The sequence below is a fragment of the Peromyscus californicus genome, unplaced genomic scaffold, assembly GCF_007827085.1.
Source record: "Peromyscus californicus insignis strain IS unplaced genomic scaffold, ASM782708v3 Scaffold_11__1_contigs__length_118956290, whole genome shotgun sequence".
In the NCBI taxonomy this organism is placed as follows: Eukaryota; Metazoa; Chordata; class Mammalia; order Rodentia; family Cricetidae; genus Peromyscus; species Peromyscus californicus.
The window spans coordinates 39,004,964-39,021,841 of NW_026294402.1; the positions used below are offsets into that span (position 1 = coordinate 39,004,964).

General features: G+C 50.8%; 3 protein-coding genes and 1 non-coding gene across 9 annotated transcripts in view; 1 reads left to right on the forward strand and 3 right to left on the reverse strand.

Annotated features, from left to right (window-relative positions):
• The first annotated feature begins 425 nt into the window (after positions 1-425).
• Positions 426-528, forward strand: LOC128105691 (U6 spliceosomal RNA). Its single transcript, XR_008216451.1, has one exon. It is a non-coding gene; the product is annotated as a U6 spliceosomal RNA (small nuclear RNA).
• Positions 529-944: 416 nt separating this feature from the next.
• On the reverse strand, positions 945-6,269 carry Tmem25 (transmembrane protein 25). 6 transcript variants are annotated; one of them, XM_052758562.1, is made up of 9 exons: positions 6,142-6,269; positions 5,506-5,599; positions 4,948-5,259; positions 3,529-3,819; positions 3,189-3,320; positions 2,851-2,881; positions 2,580-2,680; positions 2,358-2,444; positions 945-2,211 (listed from the first exon to the last, which is right to left on the reverse strand). In XM_052758562.1, the coding sequence occupies exons 2-9, from the start codon at positions 5,573-5,575 to the stop codon at positions 2,138-2,140; spliced, it is 1,098 nt and encodes a 365-aa protein (XP_052614522.1). In that variant the 5' UTR covers positions 5,576-5,599; positions 6,142-6,269; the 3' UTR covers positions 945-2,137. The 6 variants fall into 6 exon arrangements, with proteins under 6 accessions (XP_052614522.1, XP_052614511.1, XP_052614488.1 ...); XM_052758551.1 differs by having other exon boundaries at positions 5,506-5,602; XM_052758528.1 differs by having other exon boundaries at positions 5,506-5,651; positions 6,142-6,256.
• Positions 6,270-6,349: 80 nt separating this feature from the next.
• On the reverse strand, positions 6,350-10,395 carry Ttc36 (tetratricopeptide repeat domain 36). The gene is made up of 3 exons (XM_052758590.1): positions 9,887-10,395; positions 8,817-9,005; positions 6,350-6,683 (listed from the first exon to the last, which is right to left on the reverse strand). Exons 1-3 carry the CDS (start codon positions 9,993-9,995, stop codon positions 6,421-6,423), a joined length of 561 nt encoding a protein of 186 aa, XP_052614550.1. The 5' UTR covers positions 9,996-10,395; the 3' UTR covers positions 6,350-6,420.
• A 172-nt stretch (positions 10,396-10,567) lies between these two features.
• Kmt2a (lysine methyltransferase 2A) overlaps positions 10,568-16,878 on the reverse strand; it is an 84,850-nt gene continuing 78,539 nt past the window's right edge. Inside the window, 2 exon segments of the mRNA XM_052758598.1 lie at positions 10,568-15,438; positions 16,295-16,424. Coding sequence (XP_052614558.1) covers positions 15,163-15,438; positions 16,295-16,424 — 406 coding nt within the window. The 3' untranslated portion in view covers positions 10,568-15,162.

The following is a 16,878-nucleotide window of genomic DNA, read 5'->3' on the forward strand; positions in this document are numbered from 1 at the left end:
CAGACGATAGGTCACGTTTCTACGAACGCAAACCATCTGTGATCACGTCAGGCTGGAGGCTTTGGTGCTGCTCACTTGGACATGAGGCCAGGCAGTCTGTTCTGTTCTCTTAGCATCAGTGTTAGTGTTTAACTGGAGGGGAGGTGTGCTGGGATAGGAGCTCAGATACTGCATTAGGTTTTCAGGGAACAGACCACCTTGGCTGTGGTTCTTACCCATGGTAGTTAATGTTCCATGTTAAACTAACAGACACTGAACTGCTGCTCCTGGGGGTACACAGGTGCTTGCTGTGACTGAAAACTCAGTACAGAGAAGATTGGCATGGCTGAACTGCTGCTCCTGGGGGTACACAGGCGCTTGCTGTGACTGAAAACTCACTTAGTACAGAGAAGATTGGCATGGCTGAACTGCTGCTCCTGGGGGTACACAGGCGCTTGCTGTGACTGAAAACTCACTTAGTACAGAGAAGATTGGCATGACCCCCTACACAAGTATGACACACACATTGGTGAAGTGCTCTGTGTTTTCCCTCTGTTTGAATCTGTTGTGTTTTGTACAGGATGTGTTTTGCACATCCTGTGTGCTATTTTGTGATTGTAAAACTGTTGGAAATGTTTAAAAGAGAGGGAGGGAGAAGGCTGTGTATACACTGGCAGTGTAGATTAGTAGCTGAGCACTTGTGTGGCATGCACCAAGCCTTGGGTTCCGTCATTAGCACAGCAAAAAGAAAGGGGGTGGGATTCATTCTAAAACTTACTTGGAAAACCAGGGTGGTGGTACCTGGCTGTAATCCCATGTACATTGTGGAGGCAGGCAGATCAGACGTTCAAGGTTATTGATCCTCCTCTGTCCAGTAGTGAATTCAAGGCTAACCTACACTACATGAGTCCTTATCTCAAAAAACAAACACAAATTAAAAAGTGTTGAAGGGATGAACAAAGACATACTTATTCAGTCAAGGTAGTTTACTGTGTGTGCAGCACGAAGCAGTAACAAGAGAAAAATTACAAAACAAGATACCAAGAAGGGAAAATAGACTCTGTACTCTATTGCTCTCCGGTCATTTACATGTTGCTGTTTAAAAGCATTCTTAGCTCCTTGGGGTTATGTGGGTTCCTGATTTCTCTATGTCCCTAAATCTTCTGGCACTGTTGACTTACATGCCCACTGTGACCATCTCCTAAATAGGGTGGGGCAGCCAGGGACTGGTCAGGGATGTTGCTGCATGGGGGAGAGGCATGCAGAGAGAGAAACCATTAATCCTGAGTGCTCAGAACACAGTGAATTGCTGAAGGCCAAACATGGGGAGCCTGAGAAAGCCATGGGCCCTTCTTTCCCTGGGGAATGTGCTTAAAGTGGGAACACTTGTATAAAACGATGCATAGCTACACGCCGTCCTGGGAGCCAGCCAACCTGTCCCCTCCTCCCGCTCATCTTGTGCTAACACCAGAGGCTGGCACCCGGGGGCTCCAGCCAGTGGAAGTCTAATGCCCAGTGAAGAAGAAGGTCTAGTGTATGACCTTTGATGCCCAAGAGGAGACGGGGACAGAAGGGCAGAGAGATATGCAGCAAAAGGGGCTAATTTGTGCTTGGCCAGGTCCCTGGGCAAGGGGTCGGTTCCTGAGCAAAGGGCAGTCTGGTTCTCTACGACTAGCAGGGGGATAGTTTCCCTGAGGGAAAAAGCTGCATAGCATAGGCAGGACATACATCCGAGCTGTGCAGGGACCCTCCTGTCCCCCACACAAGCATCCCTCTGCCTACTGTATGAGGTACAGAGGACACCAGTGTGGAGCACATAGTAGGCCAACCTCTTACATGTGGGGTGACACCTGAACATACCAGGTTCCATCTGCCTGGGCCCAGCTATCACATGCAAGACCCCAGACTGAGTGAGTACAAGGGGCCTAGCTCTGACCAATGGTTTTGCCAAGGCTAGACCATGCCTTTCAGGTTAGAGTGTAATAAAATCCATCATGCATGACCCACAGGGTACCCCTACCAGGAGGGCCATGTGGCAGTGGCATGGCTTCTTCATGGTCACAACATGGCCAGGCAGAGGAAGGCTTGAAGGAGACACTGGAGTGGGGTGCTCTGGGGAATCCACAAGCCGCCTGGGCCTCATGCCTCACCCTCAAGCTCAGAGCCAGATCTCATCACTGCTTACACTGGACACCCGGTAGATGTAGCCCAACATCGGGAGACGGATGAAGCCTGTGTGTCAGAGATGCCAAGGGCTTAGTGACGTTGGTTCTCTGGAGCTTGGGAGAGCCCTTTCTGCCCCAGCACCCAGGGGTGTTGGGTATGAGCACAGGGATGTGAAGAGGAGCTAAGGAGAACAGCAGGGCCCCGCTCAGTACCTTGGCTGGTGAGGAGTCCACCATGCTCGGCTTCTAGAAGCTCTGGACGGCTGCTGTGCTGAGCCACTGGCCGCTCTGTTGCTTTCCCTGTTGGGTAACAGATGGGGTGGTGCCAAGACAGGGCTTGGCCTAAAGGGACACATGTCCTCCTAAGAACCGGGGGCTCTCTCTCTTAGAAGTTCTAAAGATTAAGCCCAGGGAGGGAACTGGTCCCAGGCATACCTCTGAGATCCGGAGTGAGGTCATTGAGCTGAAGGTTGGATGGGAGGGACATGTTCTCACGCGGCAGGCGTACATTATTCAGTTTCAGGTTATTGGAGTCACTACAGGAGAGACAAAGGCTGAGACAGACCCTGGTACCAGCAGGCACGCAGTCTGCTTTGAGGCTCAATCCAGACCTCCCAGAAGCCCAGGTTACCACCTGTCCTTTAGTTTCAAATCCAGTGCCTTGCATTTTAGTTTAGCCCATCTGCCCAGCCCCAGGAAGCATTACCTAGATATCAGAGATGGGCGCCGGGAGGGGCCTGAGGACAAAGAAACCATGCCACAGAGTCAGTGTGCCCTCCCATGCTGGGCTCTGCCCCCTGCCCGTTCAGACTCAAGACCCTTGAGCCAAGAGTCTCTCAAATGCCCAGGCCTGGTCCTGGGACCGGAGACAGCTCCAGTACCTGTCCCTGCTGTCTGCAGGGCAGGCAGCCACACCCCCAGCCCTGCCCAGCAAGTGCTCTGCCACATGGCAGAGATGGCGGGCTCTGCCCAGCTCTGCCTGCCACCCCCCAACTTCACTGTCACTCTTCCACCACCCTCAGCCTCCACTGCCTCTGACCCTACCTTTAGTTTTCCTCTCTTTCCTGCAGACCAGGCAGGCCACCAAGGTACTGAACCCCACTAGAGTGCCCAAGGCAAGCCCTCCAGCCACAACGATGCCCAGCAGTGGCACTTCCACTCGGGAGGCCAGGAGCCCTGCAGATTGTCCACTGGTTAGTCACTGGTTAGTTTGCAAGTGAGCATCACCCCCGACCCTGACATGCCATAGCTCCAACTACTCCGCCCTTGCCCAAGGTGGCTGGGAACAACTCATGCACAAGACCCACCCACGGGGCAACAAGGCCTCCCTTTCCATTCCAGGACCCCGGCACCCACCCGAGGGTTTGCCAGGCCAGTGGCTTACCTGGAGCCGGAAGTGAGGCACTGGTGACACCCACATCATTGGTAGCCACCACTGAGAGGTTGTGTGCCAGGCTGTGGAGCTGCAGGTGCACGGTGTGGTTTGTGAGCCAGGGATAGTTCTGAGCATCCAGCACCAGGAAGTCAGAGGCATTCACAGTCACTGACCCATCCTGGTCAATCCAGGTGACATTGGCAGGCGGGTTGGCCCGCACCAGGGCAAACAGGACAACCAGAAGGCCTGGGCCCTGACCTTCCTGATACTTGGCCCCGACCTGGGCAATCTCTGGTTTAACTAGAGCAGAGCAGAGAAAAATGTGCTTTCGTTACAGTCCCTCACTCTGGCCCCTTTTCCCAAATGTGGATGGAAGCCAGGGCCTAGGAATTTCCCCAGAAGGATGTTAAGGAACAAGTAAGTAGCTGGGCCAGCCTGCTGGCCCAGCATTAACTCACAGTGATTAAGAGAATAAAAGCCAGGGGACTGGGCTTGTGGCTCAGTCAGTAGTGTTTGCCTACCATGCAAAAAGCTCTGAGTTTGATACCTAGCAAAGCACAAAACCAGATGTGGTCGTCATGCCTGTAATCTCAGCACTCAGGAAGCTGAGGCAGGGATTTCCAGTTTGAGGCCACTTTTGGACACACAGCAAGACTCTGTCTTAAAATTTAAAAACCCAGCTGGGTGGTGGTGGCGCATGTCTTTAATCCCAGCACTTGGGAGGTAGAGGCAACGGATCTCTGTGAGTTCGAGGTCAGCCTGGTCTACAGAGGGAGATCCAGGACGGGCTCCAAAGCTACACAGAGAAACCCTGTCTCAAAAAACAAACAAACAAACAAATTTAAAAAACCCTGGGCTGAGGCTGTAGCTTAGTTGGTAGAGACTTTGCCTACCATGCACAAAGTCCTGGGTTCAGTCATACCAGGCATGGTTGCACCTGCCTATGATCTCGGCACTGGAGAGGTAGAAGAAGACCAGAAGTTGATAGTCACCCTTGGCTATGTAGTAGCTTTGAAGAAAGTCTCAAAGTATAAAAATAAAAAAGAATAGAAAGCTAGCCAAAGGGTCTAGATTTGCATCCTGGCCCTGCTTCTTTATGTCTGTATGACTTTAGGCAGACTGTTTAACATGTTTGTGCCTCAATTTCTCATTTGCAAAATAGGGACAAAAATAGAAATTCCCTTATAAGATCAATGAGGATAAAGCAAGCTGCATTGCAAAGTGTTTAATGTTTGTGAATGTCCGGTTAAAGCTGAATGTGTCATGCATACCAGTAATCTCAGCACTAGAGAAGCTGAGACAGATTTGCAAGTTTGAGGCCAGCCTAGGCTATGTAGCAAGACTGCCTCAAAACGAAACACTCAACACTCAAAACTCTCTTGCTGGGGTCCAGTAATGTCTCTCCTTGCCCACCTCAGGAATACTTACATTGCACATTGAGAATGACAGAGGCGTTGGCTGACCGGCCACTCCCTGGGTCCTGTAGGGAGCAGTTAAGTTCATGCTGGGCACGCTGGGCAGTGACCGTAAAAGTGCTGGTGCCTCCAGAGAAGGCCTCCCCGCCCACACTCAGTAGTCTTGAAGTGGTGGCCTCCTGTAGCTGTCCATCCAGGTACCAGGCTAATCGGGGAGTGGCAGATCCCCCTGCCACCCGACAGGTGAAGGCATGGCGCTCATTCTCCCGAAGTGCTCTCTCAGCCCAGGTCTGACCATCAATCTGTGGCGCCAGTTCCCCCTGACCTGGAACACAGCAGGCAGCCTCTGGGAGGGGCTTAGACAGACCAGTTACAGAGGGTCAGCAGGCCAAGAGACAAGCAAGCTGGTTTCTCTCACCAGGGCCTGGCTGGACTTAGGATAGGGATGTGGGGATAGGGGAACCCAGATCAGGGGCCTGGAGCGGGTATTTTGAGAAGAGAGGCAACAAGGAGAGCAAAGAGGGGGCTCTGGCCCCTTAAATGTTTGGCCAAAGGATGAACAGGGGTGTACCTGAACTTAAGAGGGCTGGCAGGAGCAGCAGTGTGTGCCGGAGGGTAGCTTGGCTTAGAGGCAACTCCATGGTGGTCAGGGATCGACCTCCAGGCTGCTGAGAAAAGGGTATAGCCTCCGTACCAGCCAGGCAGGTCTAGCAATTCCTGCAAGAATTTACCATGCGCTGGTGTAGACTGGCCCACAGCGGCCAAGACACGGGCACAAACAGGCACAATCAACAAGATCCAAAGGAAGAGAGACACTCTGCGGGCACAGAAGCCAGCACTGACAGTAGGTGATGACAGACAGACAGACACATAACACACACACACACACACACACACACACACACACACACACACACACACACGTCCTTCCCCTTTCCTCCATGGGATGACAGACAGACAGACACATAACACACACACACACACACACACACACACACACACACACGTCCTTCCCCTTTCCTCCATGGGATCGTCCTTCTCCTGACCCGGTCCTCTCCTGGACTGGCTCTCCCTCCCAGCTCTCGCCATGCACCTCTTTCCCAATCTCCGCTGCTCAGGTGGACTTGTATTGAGAGCATCGCGGAGCCGGGGGCGGGAGGGGGGGAAATCGGCGGAGCATCCGGGGCTTCGGAGCATCCTGGCTCACCTGGCTCCCTCCCGGAGCAGCGCCCCAGCAATTGCTTAAATCTGGGGAGCGCCGCAGTCCGCTGCAAGGGCGGGGCCCACGCCAGGCAGGACCAATCGCTGCCCGAGTACGGGCAGGTGGCCGCTCCAGCCCCGCCTTCTCCCGTCCGCTCCGGGGTCCCCACCCTGAGGCTGGCTGGTGAGTCGGCGGACGCAAAGCAGACGCAGTCGGCAGTCCAGGAAGTTTTATTGGGTCCTGGTTGGGTCAGGGTTCCCCTTCTCCATCATCCCGCGGCCGCGCTCAGCGCCCATTGGTGGGCGCGCGCAGCTGCCCCATCATGTCGGCCAGCATCCGGTTGCACAGCGCGGCGTACGGGTTGAGCAGCACCAGCTGGCGCCGCGCGAACGGGCTGCCCAGTCGCGCCGCCTGCTCGAAGTCCCTGCGGGCGTCGTCGTCCCGGCCCTGCAATCGCGCCAGCAGCCCGCGCTGCACGAAGCTCTGGCAGGCGGCACGACCCCGGCCGCCGCTCAATGTCACCGCGCGCTCCAAGTCCTCCAGGGCGCCTGCGGGCCGACGAGGGAGGGGGAGGGGGGATGGCGCGGGTCAGCGGGGTGCGGGCATCCGAGCCCCAGCCCACCCGCTGAGCAGCCCATCCCCGCAATTCACAACCCGCCTTTGTGTGGCATACTTTTGAGCCAAGAGGGATTGTCATTCCTAATAGGGAGGTGCCGGGTTAATAGACGTGGCTTGGGGGCCACCCACGGGCAAAGCTGAGATTAAAGTCCAAGGCTCGCCCTGGCCTCGTCCCCGGTATGTTCTACCACTGATGGACCCAAACGTGAATGTTGCTGAGAGCATTTGGTCATTGTATTAGTGAATCTGCCAACTGCCAAAGAACTGAGGCTCACACCGCGGATAAATAGCTAAGCATCTACTGTATGCTTGGTGACCCACTCTGAATCCTAGAGTTCAAAAAACGTATCATTGGGGCTGAAGAGATGGCTCAGCGGTTAAGAGCACTGACTGACTGCTCACAACCGTCTATAACTCCAGGTCCAGGGGATCAGACACCTTCACACCAACGCACTTAAAGTTAATAAGAAACATACCATTAGCTACACAACGGTTTCCTGCTATAAAGTCAATCTCCTCTTTTCGTCTTTTCCCCTCTTTTCTACTGCAGGCTATGAAAGCGGCATTCTTCTCATTTCCTCCTTCATTATCTCCATGGTCTTTATTACCCTGTATCTAATTTCACTGGAAGAAGGTCGTGGAGCCAGAGCTGGCTGCCCTGTTTTATTTTTGTGATTCTCAGAGGAATGTACTTGGGTTGAGTCTCAGAACTCAGAACCTCAGGCAGCCAGTTTGGGGGTTTTGTGAAGTCCACCAGCTGCTGTCTCTGGACCCTGCTTCAATCCATATTCTCTATAGTCTCCTAAAGTGGCTGCCAGGCCCCTGGCTTTGCTCAGCACCATCCCAGAGAAAGGCTAGTTCTGGTTCAGGAAACACAGTAGAGCTACGCTCCCTACCCAACCCAGACTGCAAACTGAGCCCCTCTGGGACCAGGCATTGCTCAGTTTCCCTCTCCACGGCTAGTCTGCTGGAATCCAAAGCCCCTACAGGTGGAGTCACCTCTGACACCCCGCTTTCCATCTGCAGGCTCTCACCAACAGCCTATGGCAGACAAGCCTACAAAAGGAGCTCTTTGGGTATCTTCTACTGTCATTAGAATGGAGTCCAATTCTCTAGTTTAGGTTCTAGGACACCCCTGCCAACTAGTCCTATCTATGACCTGGTTCTCTACCAGGTCTCTGGCTTACATACACTTCACACCCACCTGGCCTCCAATCCCTAGTACTATTCCTTTCTGTCCCATGATCCCCATTCTAGTCACAGTAACCTGAATACACCAGGTTTGATCCCAGTTACCTTCTCTGGCCAAGCTAAATCCTTGAGTGACGACCACCTTCTCAGTCTGACACTTGTAGTTTGTCACCCTCGGGTCTCTGCACACTTCTGCAAAGCTCCGCTTTCCATCCTTCCATGGGGGCTGCTGCAGCCAGCCTGGAGAGCTGAGGCTCCTCGGACCTAGGCATGCTTTCTAGGCTCCTGCAGACTGTATCAACTGATTCCTCATCTTTCAGAACTTGCCCTTCAGGAAGAGGTCTAACGCTGCTTTCTCTCAAATGTGCCCGCTGTTAGCCTAGTTATGAGTTCCCTGGGGAGCAGTACCATGGGATTTAGAGCCCCGCCACCCCTCAGCTGGAGGACACTGGGGAAGCTATTTAACCTCTGTATGCTTCCTTTTCTCCATCTTCACAATGGAATGACAACACATACCTTTTCGGGTGGTCATGAGGATTGTTAGTACAGCCTAGTTGAGTACATCATGCCTATCCACAGTGACTGCTATATAAATCTTTTATCCTCGCGCCCTCTACTTCTAGCTTATTGTTGCCTGGAAGGCTCTTATTAAATGTTCCTTAAGTTCATGAACAGAATGTAGCCTCTTGGTTTTCCTAACAATTTCATGAAGCTAGCAGAATCCATACCCTGTCCTGGATTTTATAGGCAAGAACATGGGTGTCAGGGAGTTTAGGGTTTCTGTTCCTGTGCTCTCACCCCACAGCCAATTCATCTCTGCCCTTCATGGAAGGGATTCTTTCTGTGGAGAATCTCCGGTGTCTTCCCCTCACCTGCTACATCCCCCTGGAGCCGCCGGGCTTGAGCCCGGTTGTTGTAGGCAGAGGCTCTCTCAGGTAGCAGGCCAATGGCTTGGCCAAACCTCTCCAGGGCTGTGTGGAGGTCCCCAGCTTCGGCGGCCCTCACTCCCTGCAGCTCCAGGGCCTTGGCCTGCTCCAACTGTGCTTGAGGGAAAACTCCATCTGCACCGGGCAAGAAACAAGGTGGCGACGTGTGCAGTGGGGGAGAAAATGAAAAGACACCTTGGGCTTCAGCATTATGGCACCTGAACCAGAGCTGCCCGGGTGTGAATCACAGCAGAGGTAACTTGCGGAGTCAGGGAGGGAGAGGTGTAGCTGAGGTCATGAAAACTGCGAACTAGCACTAAGAGACCCGAGAAAGGGACACTTGTACATTGGTGACTTGTTCTAGACCACAGTCCCAGGTTGTGGAGCTTAGATGTGAACCCTTCTCTTTGGCTCTTTTGCTTGTCCTCATTTTGCTTTACACACTGCCTTTGACACAAAGGCCACCATAACAGTCCCAGGTTGTGAAAATCACTCCAGATCTGTCCTTCAGATTTTCAGCCTGAGGCTGTGGTAAGGCTCAACTCCTGCAGAAGCAAAGCCCCGACCATCTTCATTATCAGGCAATGCCCCCCCCCCGCCCCCCGCTGTTCCCCCCTGGGGGGGGAGGGGGAGGGGGGGAGCTAGCTAGCTCTCGGGTGTGTCAAGCCGCCATCCCGCCCGGTTGGTCCTCCACCCTTGTTGCTGCGGGGGAGGGTGTGTGTAACATCCCTTATGTCAAAGCTTTGCGAGTTTGACTTCAGCCAGCACTTATGCTCGAATCATGGGAAGATTAGTTTAGTGGTATGAGGGCTGAATGACTGAGAAACTCTGGCCTTCTCTGGCAGAGCGATTCCTGCCAACCCTAAGCCCTGAACTTTAGAGGACCTCTCTGGTTCCAATCGCAGACATAATCTGCAAGGGTGGAATGAGTGAGGGGTCCTGCCTCACCACATCCTTCACCTCAGGCGCCAGCCAGCCGGCCTATGGAGAGGGAGATGCCAGGGTCAAAGATTTACCTTCATCTTCTTTCTTTGCTTCTTCTAGGTCCAAGCCAATGACATCTCCAAACGGGGAATCAGGGTTGAAGATGGCCTGCAGCACTGCCTGATCATTTGGACTCCCCATGGTGCTCAGCTCCCAAAGTCCCAAAAGGTAACTCAGGGTACAAGGGAAGATGGGGAACAGGGTAGGGCTTTTGGCTGGTAGTTGTGAATGGAGGAGGTTCTGTTTGGGGACCACCCCCGAGTCAGAAGGAGTGTCTTCCAGCCCTTGGCTCAGCCTCCATGGCTAGGGTTAGTGACCTGGCCTGGTAGTTATACAGTATTTCCCAACTGGACCCATACCCCTAACACAGAATAAACAAATCCTGTTTCAGTCTTAAGGTGGAGTAGAACACCGAGGCTACCAAATGCTTTCATTTTATTATGGCTGGGTTAGAAACCACTAACCTATTAGAGGAGATAGGTAGACAGAAAGGAAGTCCTTCGACCCAGAATCTGTGAGGTCCTCGATACACATCGCTGCTCAGTGGAGGACACTCCAGGCAAGGGAACCATCTTAAAGAAGAGAGGTTGATCGAAAAACCAAAAAAAAAAAAAAAAAAAAAAAAAAAAAAGGGAGGTGGGAAGGCACCGGTAACTCATTCACAAGCCCCTCCCTTCCCCACCCCCACCGAGGCCAAAGGAATCGAGGCAGAGTGCAGCAATAAACTTGACATGTTTATTAATTAAACTATCACTTAAATAAAAAAAAGTGCATAGAAAATAAACATGTTTAAAAACTCCTTTTTTTGTTTTTACAACTATGTACACTTTTTACTTTTACATTCAGTCTTTCGTAGAGAGCTTTCAGCATTATTATTTTTTGAACTATTAAAGTATTCTCCTTCATCCCTGTCTCAGGGAGTTAACACTGATGGACTTTAGACACATTTTCCTCCCCCACCCCCGCTTTTTCTCTAACCAGAAGCTTGGAAGAACACAAGGGAAAAAAGGGAAACAAAACAAAACAAAACAAAAAAACCCCCAAAAGATCCATTTTACATGATACAGCTGCTGAGAAATGTCTTATTCTAGAAATGAAGCTTGTCACTGTTCAGCTCTTGAAACAATTATTCAACTACCTGTATTTGCTAAGGAGACTGTTAAGTTCAGGAAAAGAAACACCACAAATCTATTTTCTTGGTTGAAAGACAGAACTAGTGTACCTCAGAACAAGAAACCAGAAAGCACAGAACACAATTTCCCCTAAATGCAGGTGGTAACCCCAACATTCATAACCAAAAGTAGAGAAACGAGGAGTACAGGTACCAGCCGGCAATGTTCACAGGCAGGAAGAGCCCAGGTGATCGTCTCTGCATTGCACTCTGACCTTGGGGACGGGCATCTGTCATCCCTTTGTGGTTCGGGGTTCCTGTGCAGGAATCAGAGGCTCCAGGAACCTGATGTTTTCCTGCCTCTACTAGCAACTGCAACACAATCCTTATCTATAGTGTTAAGAGAAGTAAAAGCCATGGACTGAACTAGGCTTTGTTACACTGGTGCATTCCTATATTAGTTCCTATATATATATATATTTATATTTATTTGAAAACCAAAACAAACAAACAAACAGAAAGGTTGCAAGTTTTCCGAGTGTGAGACTTGACTGGTATTCATGATTTTTCATGATTCGGCACAAAACTATCTGTTCAATAACTTTGTATTGCTTTAAAACGAAGGAAAGGAAACGTAAAATTACACCCAGCCCTTTGCAATGACCCGCTTTTCCTTAAAAACAACAACAACAACAACAACAACCCAACTTGGTTTCTATGAAAAAGAATCCCAAATCCAAAAAAAGTGAACATCTGATGAGGCTCTGACCTTTAGTATTTTCAGGTATCTGATTGAGCGTCAGTCCTTTAGAAAGATACATTCATTAAAATATTTTTTTGTCTTTTTTATATGCGTGTTGTATTTTTTTAATTTTTAGGTTGGTTTTTTTTTTTTGCTTTTTTTTTTTTTTTTTTTTTTTTAGTCTTTTTTTGTTTTTTTAAATCAAGGTTGCTGCATGGTGCTCATTGGATTGGCCGGGGGTTGATAGAGGTGAGCTGGGTCCTGGCAAAGGAGGTTGGGTTGAAAACCTAAGAGGTGCCAGGGCTTCCTCCTAAATTGTGATTGGTCTAAAAACAGGGAAGGGGTTGTGCTGGACATGGTGGATAACGATGAAGGAGTCCAGGGACCAAGTTCCGGCCAAAGGGTCAGCGCCATGCAGCTATTCTGGTTCCACAGTTGTCCTGGCCACCAGGAGATGCAGCCACAACAGGTTCTAGCAGCAAAGCCTTAGTGAGCTGGCTCTGAGAACCTAGGGTTTGCAGCTGTCACTCCTGGGGATGGGGATCGCCCCTTGGGGGATTCTCGGGAATGACCCACCACACAAGTCCTCAAGCTGCACTCTTGTGAGGAGGTTCTCTTGGTCACTTTCACAATGAAGTCAGACATGTTTTGGAGACAGCTGTGCCCTTTGTTCTGTCGCCCCCGTCCCCCCTTGTGGGGAGACTGACTTATCCCCCAAGTTGCTGGCAGGTATGCTGAGTTTTGGCAATGGACTCAAGGCTGAGCTGAAAGAAGGATTTCTCTTTCTGTGGTTGACAGTGGGTGGGAAGCAAGGCAAACCTTCTGCAGCTGGTAGGAGGAGGAAGGTGGATTCCTCCCCTGTCCTCAGGGATCAGGGTTGTAGAAAGAGGATGAGGAGGGGGCTCACAGTACAGCATGGCCTAGCAGGGCAGTAACTAGGTCTGTTAGCTGAGTTTCCCCCACCCTCTGACTGGCCTTTGGGTCTCTCTCAAGGTGAATGCATGACCCATCAGTGCATTAATCGTTTCAGTAACAAATGCAGCTTCAATTTTTCTCATTAAAAAAAATAGGAATACAAGGATTTACAAAAAAACCTCACACAGTGCAATAAGAAAGGAAGCCAGACACGAGTGGAGCCCCTCGGGCCACTGCGTCTTGTTCATGGGCAAAAGGAGGGTGGGAGGTGAGGTCTGGGCAGAGTGCTTTCCCCAGTCCCCTGCTGGCACTTCTCCACGATGACAAGGAAGTCTCTGCCATCCTGGCCACAGTGCTGGGCGTCCCACATGACAGTGGAAACAGTGACAATGTTCCAGCAAAGCCACCAGACAAAGTTCTTAAGGTCATGGAAGAAAAGGGAGCCCAGGATGGAAGGCACAGCAGAGCCGTGAGTCCTGGGCAGAGAGTGCTGGGCTGTATCATATTGCTTGGCTGACTTCCGCAGGAGAAAAGGACGCCCCACCCTCTACGTGGACTCCACTACCCTGAAACCTTGTGGCAGGTGCAGAGATCTGCTTGATCGCGAGCGGTCAGGCTGTGCTTCAGTTTCGACAGGCTGCCCCCGAAGAGGGCACGAGGTGTCAGTGGGTTCTTTGTAGGAACAAGGACTTGGCAGGCAGAGAGGAAGGAAAGGGGATGATCTATGAGGCAGACAGGAATGGCAAATGTCAGGTCGCCAACTTGTTGGCTGCTAACTCTGAAAGAGAAAGGCGAGGGAAATGGAGCGCTGCTCGGTACTCTGGAGCTGCTCCAGAGGGAGGGGGCAGTGCAGGAGACTGGTGTGCCAAGGTACTGTAGCCTCTAGGAGCTTCCTTGGCAATGGAGGGCAGTGCCTAACGGAGCGGGTGACCTTCCTTCTCCATTACCATAAAGAGCAGAGCCAGGGAACGTCTAGTCAACGGGCACGAACAAGCTACACATGGAACAACAAAAAGTACGCCTTCCAGGGGGAGCTGGGCGGGAAACCAGACTCTGTGTGGACAGCTGAGCATCTTCTCTAACCTCATCCTATGAAAATAAAAAGTCATTAAAAACCGGTCTTCTTTTAAATTAGGATAATACCACGGTTTAAAAAATAGCCTCGTCGTTAAGTGCTTCTCCCTATGAAGTGCTTCGCATAGAAAAATATACAAAATATATTTACATTTATAAAACCTTAAATAGTAAACTGTAAACAGAACAGAGCAAAATCCAATGACTTAATTGAACAGGTTCAAGACACTAGCGTGGGGGAGGAAAGAAACATTGGCTGCTGTTTGTCCACAAGTAACCGGGGCAGTAGTGCCATTAATCTGCTCAGCCGGGCGGCACACAGCTGGCAGAGGTCCCTCAGCTCGGGAGGCCTAGTCCCCCAAGTCTAGGGCCTTGAGATCTCATTAGTGTTCTTTTAGCTGGACACTGACCATTTGGAAATTCATCATCCTATGTCTTTTAAGAAAGGGAAGAGGACGTAAGCCTGTCCTAGGAAGGGGCTGGGGCTTATCCCGGTTACTGTACTCTGGCTGCTGCATGACTCAGATCCTATTTAAATTATCTTTAGCTTGCTTAAAAAAAAAAATCTTGCTACATATATCACTTTAAAACTCCCAGTGGAGCTTTATGAGATCTCGGAATTCCGTCTGGTTATGGCCAAGGGCTCCTGTCCATTTCCCCGCCTGGAGTACTTACAGGCTCAGAGGACTTTCTGTAGGCACTTCCTATACCCAATAGGGAGTGTCCTTGAGCAGGGCGGTAAGCCCTGCCACCCAGAAAGAAGAATGGGAAAGCAGCAGATGGAGGAGGGGGGAGGGAGGAGGGGTGAAAGGAGGGATGGAGAGGGAGCCGCTCCTATCGTCAAGAAAGGTCACTGGCTGCGGTAAGGCTCACAGGTAACACTCCCACTTACAGCCACAGGCTCAATGTTTGGTAATTAATTGGCACAACCCCAAGACAGCCTTTTGACACCAGAGGTGCTAGGAAACCTGTCTCCCAACCAAAGTGAACTCATAAGCAGTAGGGAAAACCACCAGCCCCTCTGTTTGTTAACAGATGGCCACAGGCCAGGCCGAACTGGTAAACTACCAGGTATCCCACCAGCCCTGTATCTGGGGTCTTATCTGACCATCGCTCACAGGGCGAGGGCTGAGGCGAGGATGACAAATGCTCTGAGGACATGCTCAGATCCCATCTCCTCCTGTAGGTAACCCTCTCCACGCTCCTTCCGGGCCAGTCTCCCAGGAGCCCTTCCCACACTTAACAACAAACACAGAGGCCCCAGGAGAAAGCCAACAGTGGTTGTTTCTTTGAGACCCCTCTCCCTCACTATGATCACATGATGTGAATGTGGGACACCAGGGTGCTCGGCCAGAGGACCCTCAACTGCCCGCTCAATCCTGGAGCTCCTGGCTGCTGGGAAATCCTTCAGCATGGCTTTGGGTGGCCCTGGGTCCTGGCACGCCATCACAGGAAGATGAGCAGCATTAGTTCAGGAACTTCCGGCATTTCTTGGCGCCACAGTTGCAGGGCAGCTTGTTGCTGGCATCCTCGATGGGGAACTTGTAGTCATAGGTGAGCTCTTCCCCTCGGTAGATCTTACGCATGGCGAAGATGACTATGTGCTTCTGCCCATCGATATTGATGACCCGAGAGTAGCAGTTAGGCTCACAGGAGTGATTGATGAAGCGTGCGGCATTCCCATGCATGGTGGCATCCACTACCTCCGAGTCATCAATTCGGAACATGTAGCAACCAATGCCCTACACAAGTAGGAAAAAGAACCATTTATTTACTTATTAATTTACTGAATCAGACCCAAAGTCGTGCACATGCTAAGTAGGAAAGCACTCTACTTCTGAGCCACATTCCCAGCCCTGAACTTACTCTTTCTTTCAAGAGCTTTAGGACGTGGGTGGGGGCCAGAGGACAACTTTCACGAGTCAGGTCTTCCCCTCTACCACATGGGTTCTGAGGACAGAATTCCGGGCATCAAGCCTGAGCCATTTTGATTTTTGAGATAGGATTTCTCTGTGTAGCCCAGGCTGACCTTGAACCTGAGGCCTGAGGCTTCCCCCTCAAGCTCAAGTGCTGGGATGGCAGGTATGGAATCACCATACCTGGCTGAACTTATCACTGCCCAGGTTTAAGAACATTTCCTATGTTGTTCCTGATGTTACCAGAGAGGAGCCAGTTTCTTCTAAAATTTCCAAATTTCTCTCCTAGTTCCTATTTTTCAACATGCTTTGAGGAGGAATTTCTAAACTATAGAAATTCATTAGACTACAGGAAGACTGTTCATGTCCTGGTAAAAACCTAAAACTTCTGTAGCCATGTACTTCAGATCCTGGGATACACAGACCAATCACTAAAGAGTACCTTCATTTACTGATCCTTAGAGGAGTTCAGATGGGGTTCATCACCAAATATGGAGATGTAAATGGTTTTTACAGTTTTTGTGGACTCAACACCCCTCCTCACCAAACAACAACAAAAGCAACAACCCACCTCCGAAGTGAAGTCATGTTATTATTTCTTCTGGGATCCAAGGACTGTGCTAAGAGTTCATGGCCCCTTTCCAGAGCAAATGAGAATCTAGGGAGGGAGCTAGGCACTCACCTTGCTGTCATAGTATTTCTCCCGCTTGTCAGTTTGGATGGAGCGGATGACGTTGCCAGCATACTCAATCACCATCTCACCTGCGTCAATGTTTCTCTTACAGAACAGACCGCGACCGTGGATGGGAGACCTAGGCCATGGGCACAGGAAAGACCAGACACAGATTTCCTCTTTCAAATTTTTTAGGTCTATTTATTTGTGGGTATGAGTATTTTGCTTACATGTATGTATGTGTACCACATACACGCCTGCTGCCTGTGGAGGTCAGAAGGCAGCATTGAACTTCCTAGAACTGTAGTCACAGATGGTTGTGAGCCACTGTGTGGGTGCCGGGAACCAAACGTAGGTCCTCTACAAGAGCAACTGGTGCTCTTAATGGTTGAGCCATCTCTCCAGACACAAGATACAAATTTTCAAATTAATGAATTGTGTGACTAGGTGAAAGAAGTCTGTTAGTTTTCTAGTAGAGACAGACACCTGGTCAGGGAGGTCTGGCCTCACCTCATTTGTGTGTATTATACTGTACTGATAAATTACCAAACATTAATGATTTCTCCACTGTAGCCCACTAGAAGAAGCAGAAG